The sequence below is a fragment of the Hemitrygon akajei genome, chromosome 23, assembly GCF_048418815.1.
Source record: "Hemitrygon akajei chromosome 23, sHemAka1.3, whole genome shotgun sequence".
Lineage (NCBI taxonomy): Eukaryota > Metazoa > Chordata > Chondrichthyes > Myliobatiformes > Dasyatidae > Hemitrygon > Hemitrygon akajei.
Genome location: NC_133146.1, coordinates 9,549,277 through 9,574,865, shown reverse-complemented (window position 1 = coordinate 9,574,865; position 25,589 = coordinate 9,549,277). Strand labels below are relative to the sequence as shown.

At 42.6% G+C, this 25,589-nt stretch overlaps 1 protein-coding gene across 1 annotated transcript; it reads right to left on the bottom strand.

The window, feature by feature from the left end:
* Positions 1 to 48: 48 nt before the first annotated feature.
* Positions 49 to 25,589, bottom strand: borcs7 (BLOC-1 related complex subunit 7). Its single transcript, XM_073026923.1, has 5 exons — positions 25,439 to 25,589; positions 19,140 to 19,202; positions 18,259 to 18,302; positions 16,361 to 16,381; positions 49 to 2,033 (listed from the first exon to the last, which is right to left on the bottom strand). The coding sequence occupies exons 1-5, from the start codon at positions 25,568 to 25,570 to the stop codon at positions 1,982 to 1,984; spliced, it is 312 nt and encodes a 103-aa protein (XP_072883024.1). The 5' UTR covers positions 25,571 to 25,589; the 3' UTR covers positions 49 to 1,981.

The following is a 25,589-nucleotide window of genomic DNA, read 5'->3' as shown; positions in this document are numbered from 1 at the left end:
GCAGTTCAAAGCGTTTTACATAGAATAATAAAAAAATTAAATATCAAATTTCAGATAATATAGATGTAGAAACTTTATTTCAAGTCTTGAGTTTCAAAAACACTAAAGATGAAAAAGCTGTTTACCACTGAGGGTGATACAAAGTGTAATGTCTTATCATTTCCAGTGATATGGAAGGTAACAGACTTTCAAGCCTGAATATTTTCAAAAGGCAGGAGATATGGTGCAGAATAAAGTTCAGGGAATTGAATAGAAAGTCAAACAGAAACTCCTCCACGGGCACTGTCTACACTTCTCGCTTCCTCGGGAAAGCAGCCAACATAATGAAAGGCCTCTCTCACCCTGGCCATTCTCTCTTCTCATCACTCCCAAGATACAAAAACCTGAAAGTACATACCACCAGGCTCAAGGACAACCTCCCTCTTGCTGTTCTAAATCTATTGAACAGTTTCTTACCAGGATAAGGCGGCCTATCAATCTCACAATCTACCTCATTTTATTTTTATTTAGAGATACAGCACAATAGTAGACTCTTCGGGCCAATGAGCCTGTGTTGTCTGATTACAACTATGTGACCAATTAACCCCCTAACCCGTACATCTTGGAATGCTGTTGGAAACGGGAGCATCCGGAGGAAACCCATGCAATCGCTCGGAGGATGCACAAACTCCATAGAGACAGCGACGGGAATTGAACCCAGGTTGTTGGCACTGTCATAGCGTGGCAGCATAACAGTTTGTGTAACACTTTACAATCAGGGACAAATGTAACTATCCAACAGTGAGTTTTATCCACAATAAATGCAATAAATTTTCAAAGCACTCGCTAAGGTGTAGCACTGGAATTCATTTCAATAAATATTAAATATAATATTGCAAGCATTTAAGTTAAACAATGACAATGACATTTGACAATGGTGATTTGACCATGTGTTGATAGTATTGATACAAAGCCAAGTGTCTCTTGCTGGGACACTGAAAATATAAAATTAACTACTAATTAATTCTAGTTTTACTCAGGCTAAGAATGCCAAATAAGCAAATGGAAGTTAGACCAGTGGACTGACAATACAAGACAATTCTGATAAATGATAATGGATGAAGCTGTTCAAGATAATACAGGATCTAGTATTTGCATTGCAAACTTGACAATCACTAAAAACTACAACACTTTTTAAGAATGAACCTCCACATGACAATAGTAACTCTTCCCTTCAAAAACCTCTAGCCCAGGAACAGAACGGACAATCAACAAATGAGACACACAAAATGCTGGTGGAACACAGCAGGTCAGGCAGCATCTATAAGGAGAAGAGCTGTCGGGAGGCCTTGGGAGAAAGAAAGGGGGAGGGGGGGAGCACCAGAGGGAGATGGAGAACAGGCAGAGTGATGGGCAGAGAGAGAGAAAAAAAACAAACAACTAAATATGTCTCCCGTCCCATGATCCTTTCCCTTCTCCAGCTCTATATCACTTCCACCAATCATCTTTCCAGCTCTTCATCCCACCCCCTCCGGTCTTCTCCTATCATTTTGCATTTCCCCCTCCCCCCACTACTTTCAAATCTCTTAGTATCTCTCCTTTCAGTTAGTCCTGACAAAGGGTCTCGGCCCGAAACGTCGACAGTGCTTCTCCCTATAGATGCTGCCTGGCCTGCTGTGTTCCACCAGCATTTTGTGTGTGTTGTCTGAATTTCCAGCATCTGCAGATTTCCTCGTATTTGATCAACAAATGAGTATTATTTCCAAGGTCACCTTTACCAATACCCAATCACCACATGAGGTGTTCCTCAGGAACAAAAATTGCTGTGTTCATTATCAGCACCAGATCTAAACAGCACAGTTCTGGATACCGTTTGTGAACTTAATGAAAGTGTGTTAACATTTATGATCCTTGCTGTATTGTGAGCAGTGACAACATTCCCCCTCACCCCCGCGCCCCCCCATGGCCGTTGTCTCGGAGGAGTATCTTGCCATCATTCAGTTCACTTTAAGAGATGCTTGAGCTGGTCCTGAAGGTTTGTAGAAAGTTCAACACTGGCAATTAAGAGAAATAAAAATCCAGTTATATTTAATCTGGTAAAATGGCCATTCATCAATAGTTAAATCAAATAACATCTTACTTCCCTTTGTTTTAATTTTTCATAATTTATTGTACAGATGAAATAAATAAGTGAAGCACTTGTTTCATATTTCAACAAAAATCTTTTTAAATAGCTTCTACCAAACGTAATTTTCTGCAAGAACAAAATGCTGCAGTTGCTGGAAATCAAATAGGAAGATGTAGGAAACAATGGGGGTGGGGGAATTAAGATGAAGGGACCATATCAGATTTAAAAGTTTGGAATGAGATGGTAGCATAGTGGTTAGTGCAATAAACTTGAAAAAGGGCAGAGGAAATTGACAAGGATGCTATTAGGACTTGAGGACCCGAGTTAAAGGGAAGGAATGAATCAGTTAGGACCTTATTCCCTGGGTCACAGGAGAATGAGGGTATATCCTATGGAGATATACAGAATTATGAGGGATATAGATAGTGTGAATTCATGCAGGCTTTTTCCCCTCAGTTTATTTTAGACTTGAACTAGAAGTCATTAATTTAGGGTGAAAGGTGAAATAGTTAAGGTGAACCTGAGGTGGAGCTTCTTCATTCAAGAGGGTGGTGTGAGTTTGAAACAAAATGCCAGCGAAAGTGGTAGATGCGGGTTCAACTGTAGCATTTAAGAGTATAGGTAGATGGATGAAAGGAGGACTATGGTCTGGGCCCAGCTGGATGGGACTAGTAGAAGACCATGCCAGTGTGGATTTGATAGGCTGAAGGTCATATTTCTGTACTGTAGTACTCTATGACTCTGTGGTTCAATAGCAAAATCTGCCTGATAACTTTCCTGTTACAATGTTAAAAACAGTGCAAACTGCTGCAGTTGTGGTTGTTGATGTATAAAGTGTGATTTTAAAGCACTCACAACAAATGAATGAGAACACCTCTCTACAGCTGCGGAGTAGGTGAAGATGTCTGAGCACATCTGGAATATTTTGTGAGAACGGCAAGTGAAGCTTTGGAACATACTGTTTAAGATGATAAGATATATGTGGGATGACCTTCCCTCCTTCACTCGTGGCCACATTGCTTGCTCCTCTCTCCTAGTGGTCATCAGCATGTTCCCTTTCCTTATCAGAGTTTCAAGGATCTTACACTGTGTTGCAAAATGTGAAAATAATTTAAACTATAAATCTCGGATAGAAGGTCGAACAAGTAAACCACGGTGACAGCTCCACAGCTTTACAAAATTCCAGTTAAGGTCCTCAGGACATTAAAGACAAACAAATATTACACCTCATGTATTTTTCACAGCATTTGGAAAAAAGAAAATAGATTTGGTGTAACAAGATTTTATCCACATGCATTTTCTGTGCTACAGGAAGAAAATGTACCACAGTGCCCTGCAGGGAATTAATGGTGCTTTAACTATACCTGTCACAAATAGATAAATATTTCAACCTACTTTAGAGGGGAAAATATAAAAATGGAAAAGATAATGAAAAATAATCAACGCAAATGCTGGAAATCAAGAGCAACATACACAAAATGCTGCAGGAACTCAGCAGGTCAGGCAGCATCGGTGTTTTGGGCAAAGATCATTCGTTAGGGCTGGAAAGGGCAAGAAGCCACAATAAGAAAGTGGGCAGAGGTGAAGGAGGGTAAGCTGGCAGGTGGTAGCTGGAGTTAAGTGAGGGTGAAGGTGGCTGCGTGGGGTAGGAGGGATGAAGAAAGAAGCTGGAAGGGAATAGGTGGAAAAGGGCTTAAGTAGTCTAATAGGAGAGGATAGTGGATCATGGGAAAAACAGGGGGAGGACAGACACCAGAGAGAGTTTAAGGGCAGGAAATATCTTAATTTTTGGCAATTATCTCCTATCCCCCTTCCCTCTTCTTCCATACTCCATTCTAGCTCCCCTCTTACCACTTCTCTTTTCACCTGCCTATTACCTTCCCCCAGTGCTCCTCCTTTCCTTTCTCCCTCGGTGCACTCTCCTATTAGATTCCTTCTTCTTCAGCCCCTTACCTTTCCACCTATCACCTCCCAACTTCTTACTTTATTTCCCCCCTCCCACCTGCCCGGCTTCACCCCTCACCTTCTGGCTTCACCTTCAAGTCTTGGCCTGAAACATCAATTGTTTATTCATTTCGATAGATGCTACCTGACCGACTGAGTTACTCCAGTAATTTGTGTGTGTTACTCTGTATTTCCTGCATCCACAGAATCTCGTCTATACGAAGGGCAGGAAATTTAACAGTTATTTCCAGTGTTTGTTAGTAATCTCTACATTTCCACCTGAGCAAAGCTCTTTAAATTTAAGAATTTTACTTACTCATATGGGGTCGAAGGCATGAATTGTACCATACCACGTTCTCCATTTCACAACCAATGGGAATATACTAATATGTCAGTAATATCAGTCAGATTTACTATCACCGGCAAATCTGTTGTTTTCTGGCAGCAGTACAATGCAATATATAATAAAAACTATAAATTACAGAAGTATATTTTTTAAAAAAATAAGTAGTGCAAAACGCAAGGAAAATAATGGTTCACGGGTTCATTATCATTCAGAAATCTGAAGCTGTTCCTGAGTGCAAGTCTTCAGGCTCCTGTGGCAATGCGAAGTGGGCATGTCTCGGGTGATGGGAGTCCCTAAAGATGGACTCTGTCTTTCTGAGGCATTGCATTTTGAAGGGGTCCTCGATGCTGGGTAAGTTAGTGCCCATGATGGGGCTGGCAGAGTTCTGTGGCTTTTTCTTACCCTGTGCAGTGGCTGCTCCATATCAGAGGGTGATACGGCCAGTTAGCATGCTCCCCACGGCACTTCCATAGCAATTTGCAGGTGTCTTTAGTGACATATCAAGTCTCCTCAAACACCTAATGAAATATAGCTGCAGTTGTGCCTTCTTTGTAATAGCAACAGTATGTTGGGCCCAGGATAGATCCTCAGAGATGTTGATACCCAGGAACTTGAATCTGCTTGCCCTTTCCACTGCTGATCCCTCGATGAGGAGTGGTGTGTGTTCCCTCGGCTTCTCCTCTTCCCCCTTTCTTAAGTCCACAATAAATTCTTTTGCCTTACTGTCGTTGACTGCAAGGGTGGTGTTGCGACACCACTCAACCAGCTGATCCATCTCGTTCCTGTACACCTCCTCATCACTATCTGAAATTCTGCCAACAATAGCTGTGTCATCATCATATGCATACATGGTGTTTGAGCTGTGTCTAGCCACACAGTCCTGGGTGTACTGAGTGTAGAGCACTGGGCTAAGCATGCATTCTTGAGGTGTGTCCGTGTTGATTGTCAGTGAGGAGGAGATGTAATTCCCAATCTGCACCGAGTGTGGTCTCCCGATGAAGAAGTCAAAACTCCAGTTGCAGAAGGCGCACAGAGGCTGACTACAAGAAGGGTCAGAGCCATCTCTACTTCCTGAGGAGACTGAGGTCCTTTAACATCTGTCGGATGCTGCTGAGGATGTTCTACGAGTCTGTGGTGGCCAGTGCTATCATGTTTGCTGTTTGGTGCTGGCTGAGGGTAGCAGACACCAACAGAATCAACAAACTCATTTGTAAGGCCAATGACGTTGTGGGGGTGGAACTGGACTCTCAGACGGTGGTGTCTGAAAAGAGGATGCTGTCCAAGTTGCATGCCATCTTGGAGAATGTCTCCCATCCACTCCATAATGTACTGGTTAGCCCAGGAGTACATTCAGCCAGAGACTCATTCCACCGAGATGCAACACTGAGCGTCATAGAAAGTCATTTCCGCCTGTGGCCATCAAACTTTACAACTCCTCCCTCGGAGTGTCAGACACCCTGAGCCAATAGGCTGGTCCTGGACTTATTTCCACTTGGCATAATTTACTTGTTATTATTTAATTATTTATGGTTTTATATTGCTATATTTCTACACTATTCTTGGTTGGTGCGACTGTAACGAAACCCAGTTTCCCTCGGGATCAATAAAGTATGTCTGTCTGTCTGTCAGCAATCCAGGTTTTGAAGTTGTCAATTAGAACTAGGGTATGAATGTGTTGAACGCAGAGCAGTAATTAATAAACAGCAGCCTGACGTAAGCAATGTTTTGTACTGCGTGTGCCACGTGGGAAGCCTGCGAAACCCCCAATCTTCCAGATAAACACATCTGCACCAGGAGCACCGAGCTGCAACTCCTGAGAGAATGTATTAAGGAACTGGAGCTGCGGCTCGATGACCTTTAACTTGTATGCGAGAATGAGAAGGTGATAGACAGGAGCTACAGGAAGGCAGTTACCCCTAGCTTGCAGGAGACATGTGACTGTCAGGAGAAGGAGGGGAAATGCACAGACAATACAGAGTAGACCTGTGACCGTTCCTCTCAATAATAAGTACACAGCTTTAGATACTGTTGAGGGAGATGACCTACCGGGGAGGAGTCACAGTGTCTGGGTCTCTGACACAGAGTCTGGTGCTGTGGCTCAGAAGTGCAGAGAGGTGAAGAGGACTGCAGTGTTGAGAGGAGATTCTTTAGTCAGAGGAACAGAGACGAAGTTCTGTAGGCATGATAGAGACACCTGGATAGTATGGTCCCTCCCTGATGCCAGGATCAGGGATGTCTCGGATCGTATCCATGGCATGCTAAAGGGCGAGGGTGAGCAGCCAACAGTCTTGGTACATTTTGGCATCAACGTCATAGATAGACAAGGAGGTCCTGAAGGCAGATTTTAGGGAGCTAGGGAAAAACAGGACCTCCAGGATGGTAATCTCCAGATTGAATACGATGATTTGGCAGGTGAATCTGTGGCTGAGGAATTGGTGCAGAGGGCAGGGGTTCAGATTTCTGGATCATTGGGATCTCTTCTGGGGAAGGTATAACCTGTAGAAAAGGGACAGGTTACATCTGAATCCGAGGGGGTCCAATATTTTTGCAGGACATGTTTGCTAGAGTTGTTCGGGAGGTTTATATTAACTTTGGCAGGGGATGGAAAGCAGAGTGAGAGGGCTGAGGATGAGAGAGTTGATTTATAAACAAAGGCAATGTGCAGTGAGACTGCTAGCAAGGAGAGGCTAATGATAGGGCAAAATTGCAGTCACCAGGATGAGTTGCAACATAAAAGGCAGGCAAAATCGAAAAGGTAAATACAGGACTAAAGGTGTTATATTTGAATGTGCGCAGTATAATGATTAAGGTACAAACGTTTGTAGATGAACTTGTTGCAGAGTTACAGATTGACAAATATGATGTAGGCATCACTGAGTCATGGCTGAAAGAGGTTTATAGCCTGGAGTTTAATGTCCAAGAATACACATTGTATCAAAAGGACAGACAGGAAGGCAGAGGGGGTGGTGTGGCTCTGTTGGTAAAAATTGAAATCAAATCATTAGAAAGAGGTGACGTAGTGTTGGAAGGTGTTGAACTGTTGTGGATAGAGCTAAGGAACTGCAAGGGTAAAAAGACCCTGATGGGAGTTCTTTACAGACACCCAAATAGTAGTAAGGAGATAGAAAATGCATGCCAAAAGGGCAATGTTACAGTAGTCATGGAGGAGTTCAATATACAGATGGATTGGAAAAATCTAGAAATTAGGAAATTGAGGATTGGGTGTTGTACAATGAACCAGAATTAGTTAGAGAGCTTAAGGTAAAAGAACCCTTAAGGGTAAGTGACCATTATATGATCAAATTCACTCTGAATTTTGAGAAGAAGCAGCTAAAGTCTGATGTTTTAGCATTACAGTGGAGTAAAGGAAATTACAGAGGCATGAGAGAGGAGTTGGCCAGAATTGACTGAAAAAGAACACTGGCAGGGATGACGGCAGAGCAGCAATGGCTGGAATTTCTGGAAAGAATTTGGAAGGCGCAGGATATATACATCCCAAAGAGGAAGAAATAGTATAAAGTCAGGATGACACGACCATGGCTGACAAGGGAAGTCAAAGTCAACATTAAAGCTAAAGAGAAGGCATATAATAAAGTAAAAGTAAGTGGGAAGTTAGAGGATTGGGAAGGTTTTACCAACAGAAGGCAACTAAAAAAGTCATTAAGGTAAAGATGGAATACGAAAGTAAGCAAGCAAATAATATTAGAGGATACCAAAAGTTTCTTCAGATACATAAAGCGTAAAAAAGAGGCAAGATTGGATATCGGACTGCTGGAAAACAATGCTGGAGAGGTAGTAATGGGGAAAAAGGAAATGGTAGACAAACTGAATAAGTATTTTGCATCAGTCTTCATTGTGGAAGACACTAGCGGTACAGTGCAAGTTCCAACTGTCAGGGGTCATGAAGTATGTGAAGTTACCATTATTAGAGAGAAGGTTCTTGGAAAACTGAAAGGTCTGAAGATAGGTAAGTCACCTGGACCAGAAGGTGTACAACCCAGGGTTCTGAAAGGATTGGCTGAAGAGATCGTGGAGGCATAAGTAATGATCTTTAAAGAATCACTAGATTTTGAAGTGGTTCCGGATGATTGGAAAATTGCAAATGTCACTCCACTCATCAAGAAGGGAGCGGGGCAGAAGAAAAGAAACTATAGCCCAGTTAGTCTGACTTCAGTGGTTGGGAAGATGCTGGAGTCAATTGTTAAGGATGTGGTTTCGGGGGTACTTGAAGGTACATGATTAAACAGGCTGTAGTCAGCAATGTTTCCTCAAGGGAAATACTTGCCCGACAAATCTGTTGGAATTCTTTGATGAAATGTCAAGCAGGAAAGACAAAGGAGAATCAGTTGATATTGTGTACTTGGATTTTCAGAAGACCTTTTACAAGGTGCCACACATGAAGCTGCTTAACAAGCTATGAGCCCATGGTATTACAGGAAAGATTCTATCATGAATCTAAATGAATAAATCATGAATTCTAGCAAGAAGTGGCTGATTGGCAGGAGGCAAAGAGTGGAAATAAAGGGAGACTTTTCTGGTCGGCTGCAGGTGATTAGTGGTGCTCTACTGGGGTCTGTGTTGGGACTGATTCTGTTTACACCATATGACAATGATTTGGATGATGGAATTGATGCTTTTGTTGCAAAGTTTGCAGACAATATGAAGATAGGAGGAGACACAGGTAGTTTTGATGAAATAGGGAGGCTACAGAAGGACAGACAGATTCAAAGAATGAGCAAAGAAGTGGCAGATGGAATACAGTGTCAGGAAGCGTACGGTCATGCACTTTGGTAGAAGTAATTAAAGGGTTGACTATTTTCTAAATGAAGAGAAAATATAAAAATCTGCGGTGCAAAGGGATTTGGAAGTTCTCTAAAGGTTAATTTACAGGTTGAGCCTGTGGTGAGGAAGGCAAATGCAATGTTACCAATATTTCAAGAGGACTAGAATATAAAAGCAATGATGTAACGTTGCGACTTCAAAAAGCACTGATAAGGCCTCTCTCGGTGTATTGTGAGCAGGTTTGAGCCCCTGTGCTGAAACTTGAAAGGGTTCAAAGGAGGTTCGTGAAAATGATTCATGGATTAAATGGTTTGTCATATGAAGAGAGTTTGATAGCTCTGGGCTTGTATTCACTGAAACTTAGAAGAATGAGGAGTGACCTAATTGAAACCTATCAAATGGTGAAAGGCCTTGATAAAGTGGATGTGGAGAGAATGTTTCCAATGGTGGGAGAATCTAAGACTAGAGGATACAGCCTCAAAATAGAGAGGCATCCTTTTAAAATGGAGATGAGAAGGAATTTCTTTAGCTAGAAAGTTGTGAATCTGTGGAATTTGTTGCCACAGCTGTGGAGGCCAAGTCTTAATATATAGTTAAGGCAGAGGTTGATAGATTCTTGATTGGTCAGGGCATGGTGGGTGGGATGGGGGTGGGTGGAAGATAGGAGATTGAGGGTGAAAGGAAAAATGAATCAGTGATGAAGAAATAGCAGAACAGACTTGATGGGCCAAATGGCCTAATTCTGCTCCTATATCTTATGGTCTTAAGGAATTACTATTGTCCAGATGATCCAAGGCCGAGTGGAGAGCCAGTGGGACTGCATCCACTGTATGTTGATTCTGGAGATAGGCAAACTGCAGCGGGTCCAGGTCCTACTAGGCCATGACCAACCTTGCAAAGCACTTCATCAGAGTAGATCACTCGCTGTCACACCACCTTCATGTACCAGCTCCTCTGACACCTCTCTGATGCAGGCTGCAGTACCATCTACACCAAGTCCAGCTCCTTCAGTTTCTCCATCAACAAACAACGTGCAGATGAGATAGACCTTCAGTACTTTAAGTTCTTAATGTCAAAGGATTCAAAGTACATTTATTATCAAGATACGTGTAGTATACAACCCTGAGATTCATCGTCTGCAGACAGCCATGAGACAAAGAAAACCATAAAGAACATCAACACCCACCCCCCGTGCAAAAACAAATCATGCAAAAGGCAACATGTAAAAACAAGCGAAAAGAGAGAAAGTAATACGCAAAATCAAAAGAGTCCACATTCAGATCAACTCTGTGTTCTTTAGTCCAATCCACAAACTGCTGACCTAGAACCTACCATCAACTGATAGCATCGGGGGACAAAGAGACTATTTGCATATAGGGACCTTCCTCCAGCAGCAACGAGCAAGAGGCTGGTAGACCGTGCTGAACACTCGCTCACCTCGATGTTTCAATTTTCCTCAACAGTGAAAGATTGAGCTGATCTTGGCCTCAAGGCTGCTTGCCTCCCGAAATGTTCTCCGGGACAGCAAAGCACTAGATTGCTCAATCATCCTAAAATCACACCATTAAACTGTAGATCAACAGACTTCAACATTATCAGAAACAGATTTAAAAGAAAAAGACATAAAAAGACTTGCCAGTGAGGGTAAGAGTAGGATGCTCTGGCAGATGAACATGTGGCTGAGAAACTGGTGTAGGGGGCAGGGTTTCAGATTTCTAGATCATTGGGACCTCTTCTGGGGCAGGTGGGACCTGTACAAGAGAGACGGGTTACACCTGAACTACAAGGGGACCAATATACTTGCAGGGAGGTTTGCTAGTGTTACTGGGGAGGGTTTAAACTAGATTTGCAGGGGGATGGGAACCATAGTAGATAGTGGAAAGGGGGTAAAAATAAATGATGTTAGTAGTTCATGCAGTCACAAATAGTAAGGTTGTGTGTGGTGGTAATAATCTTCTGAGGTGTGTATATTTCAATGTGAGGAGTATTGTGGGAAAGGCAGAGAGCTGAGGGCCTGGATTGACATGTGGAATTATGACATCATAGCCATTACTGAAACTTGGCTACAGGAGGGGCAGGACTGGCAGCTTAATGTTCCAGGGTTCTGATGTTTCAGAAGTGATAGAGGCAGAGGGATGAAGGGTGGGAAGGTGGCTTTGCTAGTCAGGGAAAATATTACAGCAGTGCTTTGGCAGGACAGATTAGAGGGCTTGTCTACTAGGCCATATGGGTGGAGCTGAGAAACAGGAAAGGTATGACCACATTAATAGGGTTGTATTATAGATCACCCAATAGTCAGCGAGAATTGGAGCAGCAAATCTGCAGAGAGATAACAGACAACTGCAGGAGACAGAAAGTTGTGATTGTAGGGGATTTTAATTCTCCATGGATTAGAGTTTGTAAAATGTGTTCAGGAAAGTTTTCTAAATCAATATATAGATGTACCAATTAGGGAGGATGCAATATTAGATCTCCTATTAGGAAATGAGTTAGGACAGGTGATGGAAGTGTGTGTAGGGGAACACTTTGGTTCCAGTGATCGTAATGTCATTAGTTTCAACTTGATCATAGATAAAGATAAATCTGGTCCCCGGGTTTAGGTTCTAAACTGGAAAAAGGCCAAATTTGAAGAAATGAGAAAGGATCTAAAAAGTGTAGATTGGGACAGGTTGTTCTCTGGCAAGGATGTGATTGGTAAGTGGGAGGCCTTCAAAGGAGAAATTTTGAGAGTGCAGAGTTTGTATGTTCCTGTCAGGGTTAAAGGCAAAATGAATAAGAATAAGGAACCTTGGTTCTTGAGGGATATTGGAACTCTGATAAAGATGAAGAGAGAGATGTATAACATGTACAGTCAGCCCTCCTTATCCACGAATTCCGTATCCGCGAATTCAACCAACTGCGAATCGTGAAAACCCAGAAATGCTCTTCCAGCACTTGTTGTTCGAGCATGTACAGACTTTTTTCTTGTCATTATTCCCTAAACAATGCAGTATAACAACTATTTTACATAGCATTTACATTGTATTAGGTATTATAAGTAATCTAGAGATGATTTAAAGTATACGGGAGGATGTGCGTGGGTTATTGTGGATCAGGATCGAAAAAAATCGGAAGTTCTCTTACTAAGTAAGTCGGAACAGGTACATCCGGTATTATTTAGCGTCAGTTAGTCAAACGTTTGCATTTGTATATAGTATATATTTTACCTTTCTATGCATATAAAACACTTAAGAACGTATGTTTCAGCACCGGGTTTGGGAAGTTCCCCAGTTCGATCCAGTGACAGATCGCTATCGAGTGCACTCTCCACTGTGTCAGGTTGATGTGGAGGATCAAAAACCCAAAACCCAATAATTAAACCACTGCGTTGCTTAGTAATAATCGTAGCTTTCATCGGGGCAGGGCCTTTCACATGCTCCATTAAAATTGTTCCAATCGTTGACCGACTGTAGCCTAACGCTTTTCCAATGACCGATGGCATTTCACCTCTTTTTGATCACTTTATTACCGGTACTTCCACCATATTTTCAATCGCGATCGTGTTAATTTTTGTGAACAGAAACACAGCGGATGCAGAGCTACACCGGGTCCTAATGCCCACTGCTCTGAACATGTTAAATAAAGTCCGGGGTTCCGCTGGGTCCTAAAGACCACCGCACTGATTCAGGTTAAATAAGGGACTTGAGCATCTGCGATTTTTGGTATCCGCAGGGGTTCTCGGAACCAATCCCCTGCGGATAAGGAGGGCCGACTGTATAGGCAACATTGAGGAAATAAGATGCTTGAGGAGTATAAAAAGAGAAAGAAAATACTTAAGAAAGAAATCAGGAGGGCTAAAAGAAGACATGAGGTTGCTTTGGCAGTCAGGGTGAAGGATGATCCTAAGAGCTTCTACAGGTATGTTAAGAGCAAAAGGATAGTAAGGGATAAAATTGGTCCTCTTGAAGATCAGAGTGGTTGGCTATGTATGGAACCAAAAGAAATCGGAGAGATATTAAATGGGTTTTTTGTATCTGTATTTACTAAGGAAACTGGAATGGAGTCTATGGAAACAAGTAGGGAGGTCATGCAACTTATACAGATTAAAGAGGAGGAGCTGCTTGCTGTCTTGAGGCAAATCAGGGTAGATAAATCCCAAGAACCTGACAGGGTATTCCCTTAGACCTTGAAGGAGACTAGTGTTGAAATTGCAGGGTCCCTGGCAGAAATATTTAAAATGTCAATATCCACGGGTCAGGTGACGGAGGATTGGAGGATAGCTCATGTAGTTCCGTTGTTTAAAAAAAGGCTCAAAATGTAAGCCGGGAAATTATAGGCCGGTAAGTTTGACGTCGGTAAATTATTGGAAGGAATACTAAATACAAGTATTTGGATAGACAGGGACTTATTAGAAAAAGTCAGCGTGGCTTTGTGCATGGTAGGTCATGTTTAACCAATCTATTAGAGTTTTTCAAGGAAGTTACCAGGAAAGTGGATGAAGGGAAGGCAGTGGATGTTGTATACATGGACTTCAGTAAGGCCTTTAACAAGGTCCCGCATGGGAGGTTAGTTAGGAAGATTCAGTCACTAGGTATACATGGAGAGGTAGTAAATTGGATTAGACATGGGCTCAATGGAAGAAGCCAGAGAGTGGTAGTGGAGGATAGCTACTCTGAGTGGAGGCCTGTGACTAGTGGTGTGCCACAGGGATCAGTGCTGGGTCCATTGTTATTTGTCATCTATATCAATGATCTGGATGATAATGTGGCAAACTGGATCAGCAAATTTGCTGATGATACAAAGATTGGAGGTGTAGTGGACAGTGAGGAAGGTTTTCAAAGCTTGCAGAGGGATTTGGACTAGTTGGAGGAACAGGCTGAAAAATGGCAGATGGAGTTTAATACAGACAAGTGTGAGGTACTGCACTTCAGAAGGTCAAACCAAGGTAGAACATACAAGGTAAATGGTAGGACACTGAGGAATGCAGCAGAACAGAGGGTTCTGGGAGTACAGATACATAATTCCCTAAAAGTGGCGTCACAGGTAGATAGGGTCATAAAGAGAGCTTTTGGTACATTGGCCTTTATAAATCAAAGTATTGAGTATAAGAGTTGGAATGTAATGGTGAGGTTGTATAAGACATTGGTGAAACCGAATTTGGAGTATTGTGTGCAGTTTTGGTCACCTAACTACAGGAAGGATATTAATAAAGTTGAAAGAGTGCAGAGAAGGTTTACAAGGATGTTGCCGGGACTTGAGAAACTGAGTTACAGAGAAAGGTTGAATAGGTTAGGACTTTATTCCCTGGAGCATAGGAGAATGAGGGGTGATTTGATAGAGTTGTATAAAATTATGATGTGTATAGATAGAGTGAATGCATGCAGGCTTTTTCCACTGAGACTAGGGGAGAAAAAAACAGAGGTCATGGGTTAAGGGTGAAGGTGGAAAAGTTTAAAGGGAACATTGGTGGGGCTTCTTCACGCAGAGAGTGGTGGGAGTGTGGAATGAGCTGCCAGATGAAGCGGAGAATGCGGGCTCACTTTTGACATTTAAGAAAAACTTGGACAGGTATATGGATGAAAGGGCTTTGGAGGGATATGGCCCAGGTACAGATCAGTGGGACTAGGCAGAAAAATGGTTCGGCACAGCCAAGAAGGTCTAAAAGGCCTGTTTCTGTGCTGTAATGTTCTATGGTTCTATAAAAGAAGTGAAAGATACAGTTTTGTGGACCGTCTGGAAAATGTCACCTGTGGTAGCGCTGTTCACTGTTACCATCGAGCTGGATCTTGCAATCATTAAAAATACGGTTAAAATGACAATAACACCTTTGGTTGGTTGGCCCTGTAGAAGCCACTGCACCCAAGAGCACTGCTAACTTACTGGAAGAAAATCTTACAAGAATAGTAATTGCCTTATGTAGTCCCTTATTGGCTTTTGATGTTGCAAGTTCAGGCTGGAAACTTCAGCCAGATACTGAGGGAGCTCAGGAGGCACACGAATGCGAGATAGATCAGATGGCTGCACTCAATATTGGTAAGACCAAGGAATTGATTCTATACTTCAGAAGGGGGAATTTGGGAGAACGTATAGCAGTTCTCATCGAGGAAAGGGTAATGGAAAGGGTAAGCAGTTTCAAGTTCCTGGGTGTCAACATCTCTGACGATCTATGCTGGGTCCAAAGATAAATGATGACGGCATGCCAGTGGCTATATTTCATTAGGAGTTTGAGGAGTTATGGTACGTCACCAAAGGCTGTTGTACTGTGTAGAGCATCTGACTGGTTGCATCACTGTCTAATATGGAGGGGCCAATGTATAGGATTGGAAAAAGCTGCATAAGGTTATAAATGCAACCAGCTCCACCACAGACACTAGCAGCTCCACCATCGAGGACATTTTTAAGAGGCAGTGCCTTAAGAAGGTGGCATCTATCATTAAGGACTCACACCACCTAGGACATGCCCTCTTCTCAATACTGCCATCTGCGAGAAGGTACAGGAGCTTGAAAACCCACCCACAATCAGCATTTTAGGACAGCTTCTTTCCCACCATCAGATTTCTGAACAGTCATGAACGCTATCTTGCTCTCTTTTTGCACTGTTTATTTAATTTTCTAATACATTCTTATAGTAATGTTTTATGAGTTGCACTGTGCTGCTGCCAGAGAACAACAAATTTTACGATGGTCAGTGATAATAAACCTCCCGCCCACCCATTCACACACACAGACAGCATCCAGCCTGCAGTCCTTGCCCCAGACTCTCAGACATGCTGTGCCAGGTAGGGGAGGTAAGAGTTTGGAGCTGGAAGACAGTGGAAGGTGAATGATGGATGGAGGTCGACCATCTTTAAGTTGTTGGATGCAAAGGCAGTATGGCTGATGTTCTAGTATGCCTTAATCAGAGAACACTATAGCATAATACAGAGCCATTGGTCCACAACGTTGTGCCAACATTTTAACCTATTCTAAGATCAATTGAACCCTTCCCTCCTGCACAGCTCTCTATTTCTCTATCAACCATGTACGCCCTACATTACGATGAACAGAAACATACTTAAAGAGAGAAATAATAATGATACCAATTAAAATAATTGAAATGAACAATATAGAAGGAAGCAATTCAGTCAATCGTGTCTGCACCAGTTAACCCGATTCCACCTTCACAGCAACCTTAGACCATTAATAGTGTAAGAAATACTTACTTTTTCTGTATAGCTTCTTGTCTGTAAAAGAATAAAGAAACTTAATGTGCAGTATATTTTGTTACAGATATTGAGTACACTTTACTAAAAACAATATTAAGTTTATCTATTTTCTTCTAGTTATTGATAAAGTTAACCATTTTTTCTGTACACTGGAAGGAGGTACTTTATGCTAGTCTTTAGGGATAAGTGGTAAAGTACAGCACAGGAGGAGACTCAGGAACCATCATTTTTCAGCCAAAAATGTCCACATAAAACTTACTCCACTTAAGTTCACAGAACAGTCCAGCACAGAAACGAGCCTTTGGACCATCTAGTCCATGCCGAACTGTTGTTCTGCCATGTCCCAAAAACACTCCTCTCATCCATACAATTACCCAAATTTCTCCAAAATGTTCCAACTGAATTTACATTCACTACTTCCACTGTAAGTTCATTCCACACTCGCACCACCCCTCTGAGTGAAGAAGTTTCCCCTCATATTCCCTTGAAATATTTTACTTTTCACTCTTAACCCATAACTTCTAGTTGTAATCCCACCTAACCTCAGTGGAAAAAGCCTGCTTGCATTTACCCTAACTATACCCCTCATAACTTTGTATACCTCTATCACACCTCCCCTCATTCTCCTACACTTTAGGGCATGAAGTGCTAACCTATTGAACCTTTCCTTATAATTCAAGTCCTGAATTCCTGGCAACATCCTTGTAAATTTCCTCTGTACTCTATCAATCTTATGCACATCTTTCCTGTGGGTAAGTAACCAATGACTGCACACAATGCTCCAAATTAGTCTTCACCAATGTGTTACACAACTTCAAGATAACATCCCAACTCAGGTACTCCATATTCTCGGAATTATGAAGGTCAATGTGCCAAAAGCTCTCTTCCCAGCTCCTTGGACTAATTGCTCACCCAGTCAGCTTTTACACAGTGAGGATTCTTGTCTTCACCCTCCCTTCAGGAAGTGAATTCCAGTCATCAACGACTCTTTGATTAAAACATTTTTCCTCAGAATCAGAAGCAGGTTTATTATTCAAGGGTTCAATGTCCATTTAGGAATCGGATGGCAGAGGGGAAGAAGCTGTTCCTCAATTCCCTTATAACCTTTTCACCACCTTCCTTTAAATCTATACTCTGCTTATTAACATCTTGGATAACAGGAATCCGTTCCCCATATAGCCTATCCAGGGTTTTCATAAACTTAACTCTCTTTCCTCAGAGCTGAAGACAGCAAAATACACAGAAAATCATTTTAATGATTTGTGTGTCAATGCCATATTCACAGTGCTATAAACCTTCTGTAGCACTTCCCCTAATTTAGCAGGGTTTAAAATTGGCTTATTTTCAAACACATTTCTAATTAAATCATATTGATCATTGTTGGTTAAAGCCTTTTCACATTTACATTGATAAATGTCTCTATAATTAAAATGAATTGTTAATAGTAATACAAACATGAGAAAGTCTGCAGGTGCTGGAAGTCTAGAGCAACACACACAAAATGCTGGAGGAACTCAGCAGGTCAGGCAGCAAGCAACTATAGAGATGAATAAACAGTCAATGCTTTGGGCTGAGAACCTTCACCAGGACTGATAGTTAACTACCAGTTAGTCCTATTTAATAGTAACTTTCTTGCTGTTCTTCACCTCTGTTCCTTCCTTTCCCCCCCACCCACACCAGGCTTCCAGTATCCAGCAATGCTGCTCGAAAATTTTTGCAACTGTGGTTTTTAGACTGAACAAATATACTTTAAAAATAACCTGGACACAATTCTGAGGCCTGCATCAATGGTCGCACTGGACATAGTTTGGGGATGTAAAGTTACACTGGGATGGGATGGGTCAGGGGAAGGGGAAAAATGGAAACAACAGGAAAATCAAAGGAATAATACTTACTGGTATTGCAGATGTGTTGTTATGATTGACATTTTACGCAAGCTCTGCCCAAAACAAGGAGAAAATATTGAAAACATTATGGTAAGTGTGAAGACATGAAAAAATCATCAAGAGTGAAATGAAAAATACAGAAAGTAAAAGATCAAACACAAGGAAATCTGCAGATGCTGGAAATTCAAACAACACACACAAAATGCTGGTGGAACACAGCAGGCCAGGCAGCATCTACAAGGAGAAGCACTGTCGATGTTTTGGGCCGAGACCCTTCGTCAGGACTAACTAAAGGAGAGATACTAAGAGATTTGAAAGTAGTGGGAGGAGGGGGAAATGCGAAATGATAGAAGACCGGAGGGGGTGGGATGAAGCTAAGAGCTGGAAAGGTGATTGGCAAAAGGGATACAGAGCTGGAGAAGGGAAAGGATCATGGGACGGGAGGCCTCGGGAGAAAGAAAGGGGGAGGGGGGAGCACCAGAGGGAGATGGAGAACAGGCAGGGTGATGGGCAGAGAGAGAGAGAAAAAAAACAAAATATGTCAGGGATAGGGTAAGAAGGGGAGGAGGGACATTAATGGAAGTTAGAGAAGTCAATGTTCATGCCATCAGGTTGGAGGCTACCCAGCCAGTATATAAGATGTTGTTCCTCCAACCTGATTTTGGATTCATCTTGACAGTAAAGGAGGCCATGGATAGACATAGCAGAATGGGAATGGGTACTGGAATTAAAATCCATGGCCTCTTCTACTGTCAAGATGAATCCAAACTCAGGTTTGGATTCTGTCAGTTACTGTGCGTATCTACAATTGTGTTCCAGGGAATGTTGCACATACTCAGCAAGGCAGGCAGCATCTGGAGAGAAATGGAGTTATCACAAGAAGTACTTACATCCTCAGAGTGCAGAATGGAGTCCTCCTGCATCACCATGTTTCTAGCTGCCTGACCCAGGAGCTGCAATGGAAAAGTCAACTCAGAATTACTCATTTAAACACTGTGCATTTGTTCAGCAACCTTCTGATCACCTTACACTAAATTGGCCTTTTAGTTCTAATTACAGTGTCTTGCAAAAGTATTCAGCCCCAACCCTTTGTTCACACAAATGAGTATTACAATCAGGGATTTTGATCAATTTAACTGAGAACTTTAATTTGTGAATCACATGGTTTTTTTTTTTCACAGTAGAGCCCAAAAACCTGTAAAGCATGAAAACCTAGAAATTTTAAAAGTGAAATATCAGCACCTCAGAAGTATCCATTCCTTTTTTGCTCAGTACTTAATTGAACCACCTCTCGCTGCTATTACAGGCAGTAGTCTTTTTGGATGAGTCTGTATGAGCTTTGCATAATGTGATAGAACAAGATTTGCCCATTCCTCCTTGCAAAATTGTTCATGCTGTGCCAGGATAGTTGGTGAGCTTCGGCAAACAACAACCCTGAGGCCTTGCCAGAGATATTCGATAGGGTCTCTGACTGGGCCACTCAAGGACATCAATTTTCTTCATTTGAAACCACTCCATGGTTGTTCTGGCAATGTGCTTCGAGTTGTTGTCCTGCTGAAAGACGAAATTCCTCTCCAGCTTAAGCATTCTGGCAGAGGCTAGCAGGTTTTTATCCAGGATCTTTCTGCATTTAGCAGCATTCACCTTCCCATCAATCCTGACCAGATTTCCAATCCTTTCTGCTGAAAAGCATCCCAATAGCATGATACTAACTCCACTATACTCTACAGTAGGGATGGTGTTACTTGGCTGATGTGCAGAATTAGTTATGCCACATGTACTGTTTAGTGTCAAGGTCAAAAAGTTCCACTGTAGTCTCATCCAACCACAAGACCTTCTTCCACATCTTTACAGTATCTTCTAAGTGATGCTTTGCAAAGTCTTAATGGGAAAGGCTTTTTCTTTACACAGCCAGGGCTTTTTCCTGTTACTCTTCCATAAATGCCCTTTTGTGCAAGGCCTTAAGTGGGTGCGGAACCATGAACTTCATCTCCAGTTGCAGCCACTGACTTCTGCAGCTCACTCCTAATAGTCTTTCTTACAAGTGCCATTCTTCTCCTGACCTAGACAGCGTGGCTATGGTTTCATATTTTTTCCACTTTTTCACGATGGACTGCGCTGAGCTCCAAGCTACGCTCAGTATCTTTGAGATGATCTTGTACCTTTCCCCAGATTAGTACCTCTCTGTTATCATTTCCCTCACTTGTCTTGAATGCTCTTTTTACTTAATTTTGGTTTGGTCTGTTGAAACTCTGATATACCCTTGGACCTTACACAGAGAGGGGTTATTTATTCTTATGAATTCATTGAAAACAGGTGATCCTCCAATTTTCTACATCAACATGTTGGGTGAGTTGGCAAGGTAATCACACCTGAATAAAGATAGCGTAATGATTACAAAAGAGGTGAATACTTTTCCAGCCTCACATTTCTTAAAGTAAATTTTTGACAGGTTTTGGAATTTTTCTTTTGATTTGACATGATACACAATGTTTTGTAGATTAGCTCAAAAATACTTCAATATATTTTAAATTTAGAAAATGAGACAGTAAAGTGTGAAAATAGTTGTGGGGGCTGAATACTTTTTCAAGATACTGTATGTTCTTTCTTGTAAAAAAAAGTGCAGAATTTAAATTTATGCTTTACTTGTGAATGCTGCTTATTTAATGCTATGTGCCTGTGATGCTACAGCAAGTAAGTTTTTCACTGGATCTGTGCACACCTGATCACAATAATCTCGACTGACTTTGTTATGTCAACAAGCATATTGGGTTAGTCGTGATTATAATTTGTAAAGACATAACTCAAGAGATTCTGCAGATGCTGGAATTTCTGAGCAACACAGGGTCTTAGTTTATTGATATGGATAACAACAAATTTCATGACATATGCCAGTGATATTAAACCTGATTCTGATTATTACCTCATTGGAAATCTGGTAACGAGGTACAGGCTATTGAGATTTGGAGTCAAGAAAGTCACTCTTCGACACTATATTCAATGTAACTACTGTCTGCACCTGAGAACTTGTTACTCCTTTAGTTGGAATACGGTCTTTTCCTCTTCAGATTGGCTTATTGTTGAATACACCAGGCCACATCCTTGCTCATGTGAAGCTTATAAACAGAATTGTTGATAATAATAAATGTAAAAATACAGCAACAAGCGTAAAAACAACAGAATGGTGCAAAGTGTAACAGTGCAAAATGAAATGTTAAAGTGACAATAACAAAAGTGGTTGAATATCACAGCACCACCCGGAAGGGAATGTGAAAGAGGTGACTCAGAGCTCTGACAGTAGTGGAGGAGAAGCCATTTTTCAGTCTGGCTGTCCGGGCTTTCAAGCTCCATTAAGGTAGAAGAGAGAAAAGGGGTACGGCCGGGGTGACTGCCATCCTTGTTAACCTTCCTGCCTCAATGCACTGTGAAGATGGAATGGACGGATACCTTGTTTACCAGGATCACTCGGCACTAGACACCGTCACAACCTTGGTCTGAACACGAAACATGCAGTAGAACCGCAGGGGTGAGGAGTATGCAGCTGCCCTTAAAATCAGTCCAATGTTCAACGGTGTGTGATATTGAGGTGCTGTGGTAAGCAAAGCCAATAGGTATCATGGAGAAAAACACTCTTAAGGGTTTGAGTTATGCCTCACAGAAAGGAAAATGGTTCTGCTTGTTGGAGGTCAATCACTCTTTTCCCAGAGCATCTCACCAGTAATTCCTCAGGCATTTTTAATAACCTTCCTTCTGGCATAAGGTCAGATGTGGGATGCTTACTGAAGACTACAGCATGTTCAACTCCGTTAGTGAGGCATCCAAGACACAAACATTCAGACATGGGCTAATATGTGGCAAGTAATATTTACTGCTACATGTGTCAGGCTATGATCAAGTCTAACCCTCTACCCTGACATTCAATCACACCGTCAGAAAATATCTCAAAATCCTGGGTTACCATTTCCAGAAACTCAAAACACTCTAGATTCCAGTATCTAAAGTCTCTTATGTTTCTCTGTTTTAGAACTGTTGACTATAGGATAAATACCACATAGATAAAATGCCAATAATTCCTTTGAATACCATAGGATCTTTGATATCAATTTAAGCGGGTACAAGCAATTTCAGTTTAGTGTTCTATCTGAAAGACAGCACCTCTGACTGTTAAAGAGGAGCTTAAACATTAGCTTAATATTCACAGGTGCATCAAAACAGAGTGAAATGTGTTGTTTTTGTGTCAACAACCAACTCAGTCCAAGAATGTGCTGGGGCAGCCCATAAGTGCTGGCATGCTTCTAGCACCAACATAGCATGACTTTCTAATGCTATGTCTTTCAAATGTGTGAAGAAACTGGAGCACCCAAAGGAAACTCACACAAGCACAAGAGAACATACAAACTCCAGACAGTGCAGGAATTGTACCCCATCTTCCCATCACTGGTTCTGTAAAGCTTCGCACTAACCACTACTCTACCACCCCCCTCCCAAGACTGGCTGTTCACTTTGAGCAAAAATATAAACTTCTGGAAGAAGCACCTGCGAAGATAAAGGAATGGCCAACATTTTGTGTCGGAACATGAAACCCTGATCAGCGATACAGGAAGTAAGAGTGTGGGGCTAACTGGACTGTGCCTCCACAGATGCTGCTTGTCCTGTCAAACGCTTCCAGCAATTTATTTGTTTTTAGCTCTAAACATACCTCTACATAGCCTTATCTCATTGCCATGAATTAAAGAGGTTGCCATAAGTCAGCTTCTATGAACAGGGAAAACAAAATGAACCCTTCAGGTCAATGAGATTTTGTAAGAATTGAACTATTAACTTTGTTAGTACACTTCAGATGCTGCCTGATCTCCCAAGTATTTCCAATACTTACCCCATTTCCCATCCTCCTGCCACCCTACCAGGGACAGGGTTCCTCTTGTCCTCACTTACCACTCCACCAGCCACTTGCAAGCAGAACAAGTGCCACACCTGACCCTACACCTCCTCCTTCACTGCCATACAGGGCCCTAAACAGCCCTTCCAGGTGCAGCAACACTTCAGCTGTGAGTCTGTTGGGGTCTTATACTGTGTCTGGTGCTCCCGGTGCAGCCTCCTGTATATCGGTGAGACCCGATACAGACTGGGAGACCGCTTCACTGAGCACCTACGCTCTGTCCACCAGAAAAAGCAGGATCTCCCAGTGGCCACACATTTTAATTCCACTTCCCATCCTGATATGTCCATCCATGGCCTCCTCCACTGTTGTGATGAGGCCACACTTAGATTGGAGGAACAACACCTTATATTCCGTTTGGGTAGCCTCCAGTCTGATGGCATGAACATCGATTTCTCAAACCTGGTAATGCCCCCCCTCACTATTTCCCACCCCCTTTTCCTTCTTTTACCTTATCTTCTTGCCCACCCATCGCCTCCCTCTGGCTCCTTACTTCATCTCTCCCACTTCAGGTTTCACCTATCACCTTGTGTTTCTCTCTCCCCCTTCCCGACCTTTTAAATCTATTCCTCACCATTTTTCCCCCAGTCCCGTTGAAGGGTTTGGCCCAAAACATCAGTCCGCATGACCAAACACCCCCCAACCAGCTTGGACATTCTCTCTTGGATAGTCAGCATAACAAGCAGTGACTAACTTTCTGAGCATTTCAGAGGGCACTCAGGTCAACAACACTCCCTTAGGTAAAGTGTTCATCTTTAATATACGAGAGTGCTGCTCAAGAGTCTGATAACAGTAGGATAGAAGCTGTCCTTGAAAGCACATACCACCAGATTCAAGGTTTTGTATCGTGTTTCTAATTGTCTGGGAGGAGGGGGAAGAGGAGCGAAAGACAGAGGAACATAGAAAATAGGTGCAGGAGTAGGCCATTCGGCCCTTCGAGCCTGCACTGCCATTCAGTATGATCATGGCTGATCATCCAACTCAGAACCCTGTACCTACTTTCTCTCCATACCCCCCATCCCTTTAGCCACAAGGGCCATATCTAACTCCCCCTTAAACATAGCCAATGAACCTGCCTCAACTGTTTCCTGTGGCAGAGAATTCCACAGATTCACCACTCTCTGTGTGAAGAAGTTTTTCCTCATCTCAGTCCTAAAAGGCTTCCCCTTTATCCTTAAACTGTGACCCCTCGTTCTGGACTTCCCCAACATCAGAAACAATCTTCCTGCATCTAGCCTGTCCAATCCCTATAGAATTTTATACATTTCAGTAAGATCCCCTCTCAACCTTCTAAATTCCAGTGAGTATAAGCCTAGTCAATCCAGTCTTTCTTCATATGAAAGTCCTGCCATCCCAGGAATCAATCTGGTGAACCTTCTCTGTACTCCCTCTATGCCAAGAATGTCTTTCCTCAGATTAGGGGACCAAAACTGCACACAATATTCTAGGTGCGGTCTCACCAAAGCCTTGTACAACTGCAGTAGAACCTTCCTGCTCCTGTACTCAAATCCTTTTGCTATGAATGCCAACATACCATTTGCCTTTTTCACCGCCTGCTGTACCTGCATGCCCACTTTCAATGACTGGTGTACAATGACACCCAGGTCTCGTTGCATCTCCCCTTTTCCTAATCGGCCACTGTTCAGATAATAATCTGTTTTCCTGTTCTTGAAACCAAAGTGGATAACCTCACATTTATCCACATTAAATTGCATCTGCCATGAATTTTCCCACTCACCTAACCTATCCAGGTCAACCTGCATCCTCCTCACAGCTAACACTGCCGCCCAGCTTCGTGTCATCCGCAAACTTGGAGATGCTGCATTTAATTCCCTCGTCTAAATCATTAATATATATTGTAAACAACTAGGTTTCCAGCACTGAGCCTTGCGGTACCCCACTAGTCACTGCCTGCCATTCTGAAAAGGTCCCGTTTACTCCCACTCTTTGCAGGGAACAGGATTAGGCCATTCAGCCCATCGAGTCTGCTCCGCCATTCCTTCGTGGCTGATTTGTTATCCCTCTCAGCGCCATTCTCCTGCTTTCTCCACATAACCTTTGACGCCCTGACTAACCAAGAACAGATCAACCACCACACAAAGGGCAGGGGATGAAACGCGACCTGGGCCAGAAACAGAACTGGAGGAATTGGAGTGGAAACCGAGTGAACCCGAGGGAACCGACTGGGTCACAACCCGGCCCATAAAGAGGAGGGGTTTTGTTTTTGTTTTTCTCGGTGCCCGCCCATACCTCGGAGCTACGGGAGCCCTTCAGGATCTGCTTGGTGAGGGCGATCACATCCGTGGTGCAGGCGGACACTTTCTCCGACAACAAACCTTTCACGGACTGACCGAAGCGAGCCTGTGGCTCCGCGGCCGCCATCTTCCTCCGGCTTACGGTG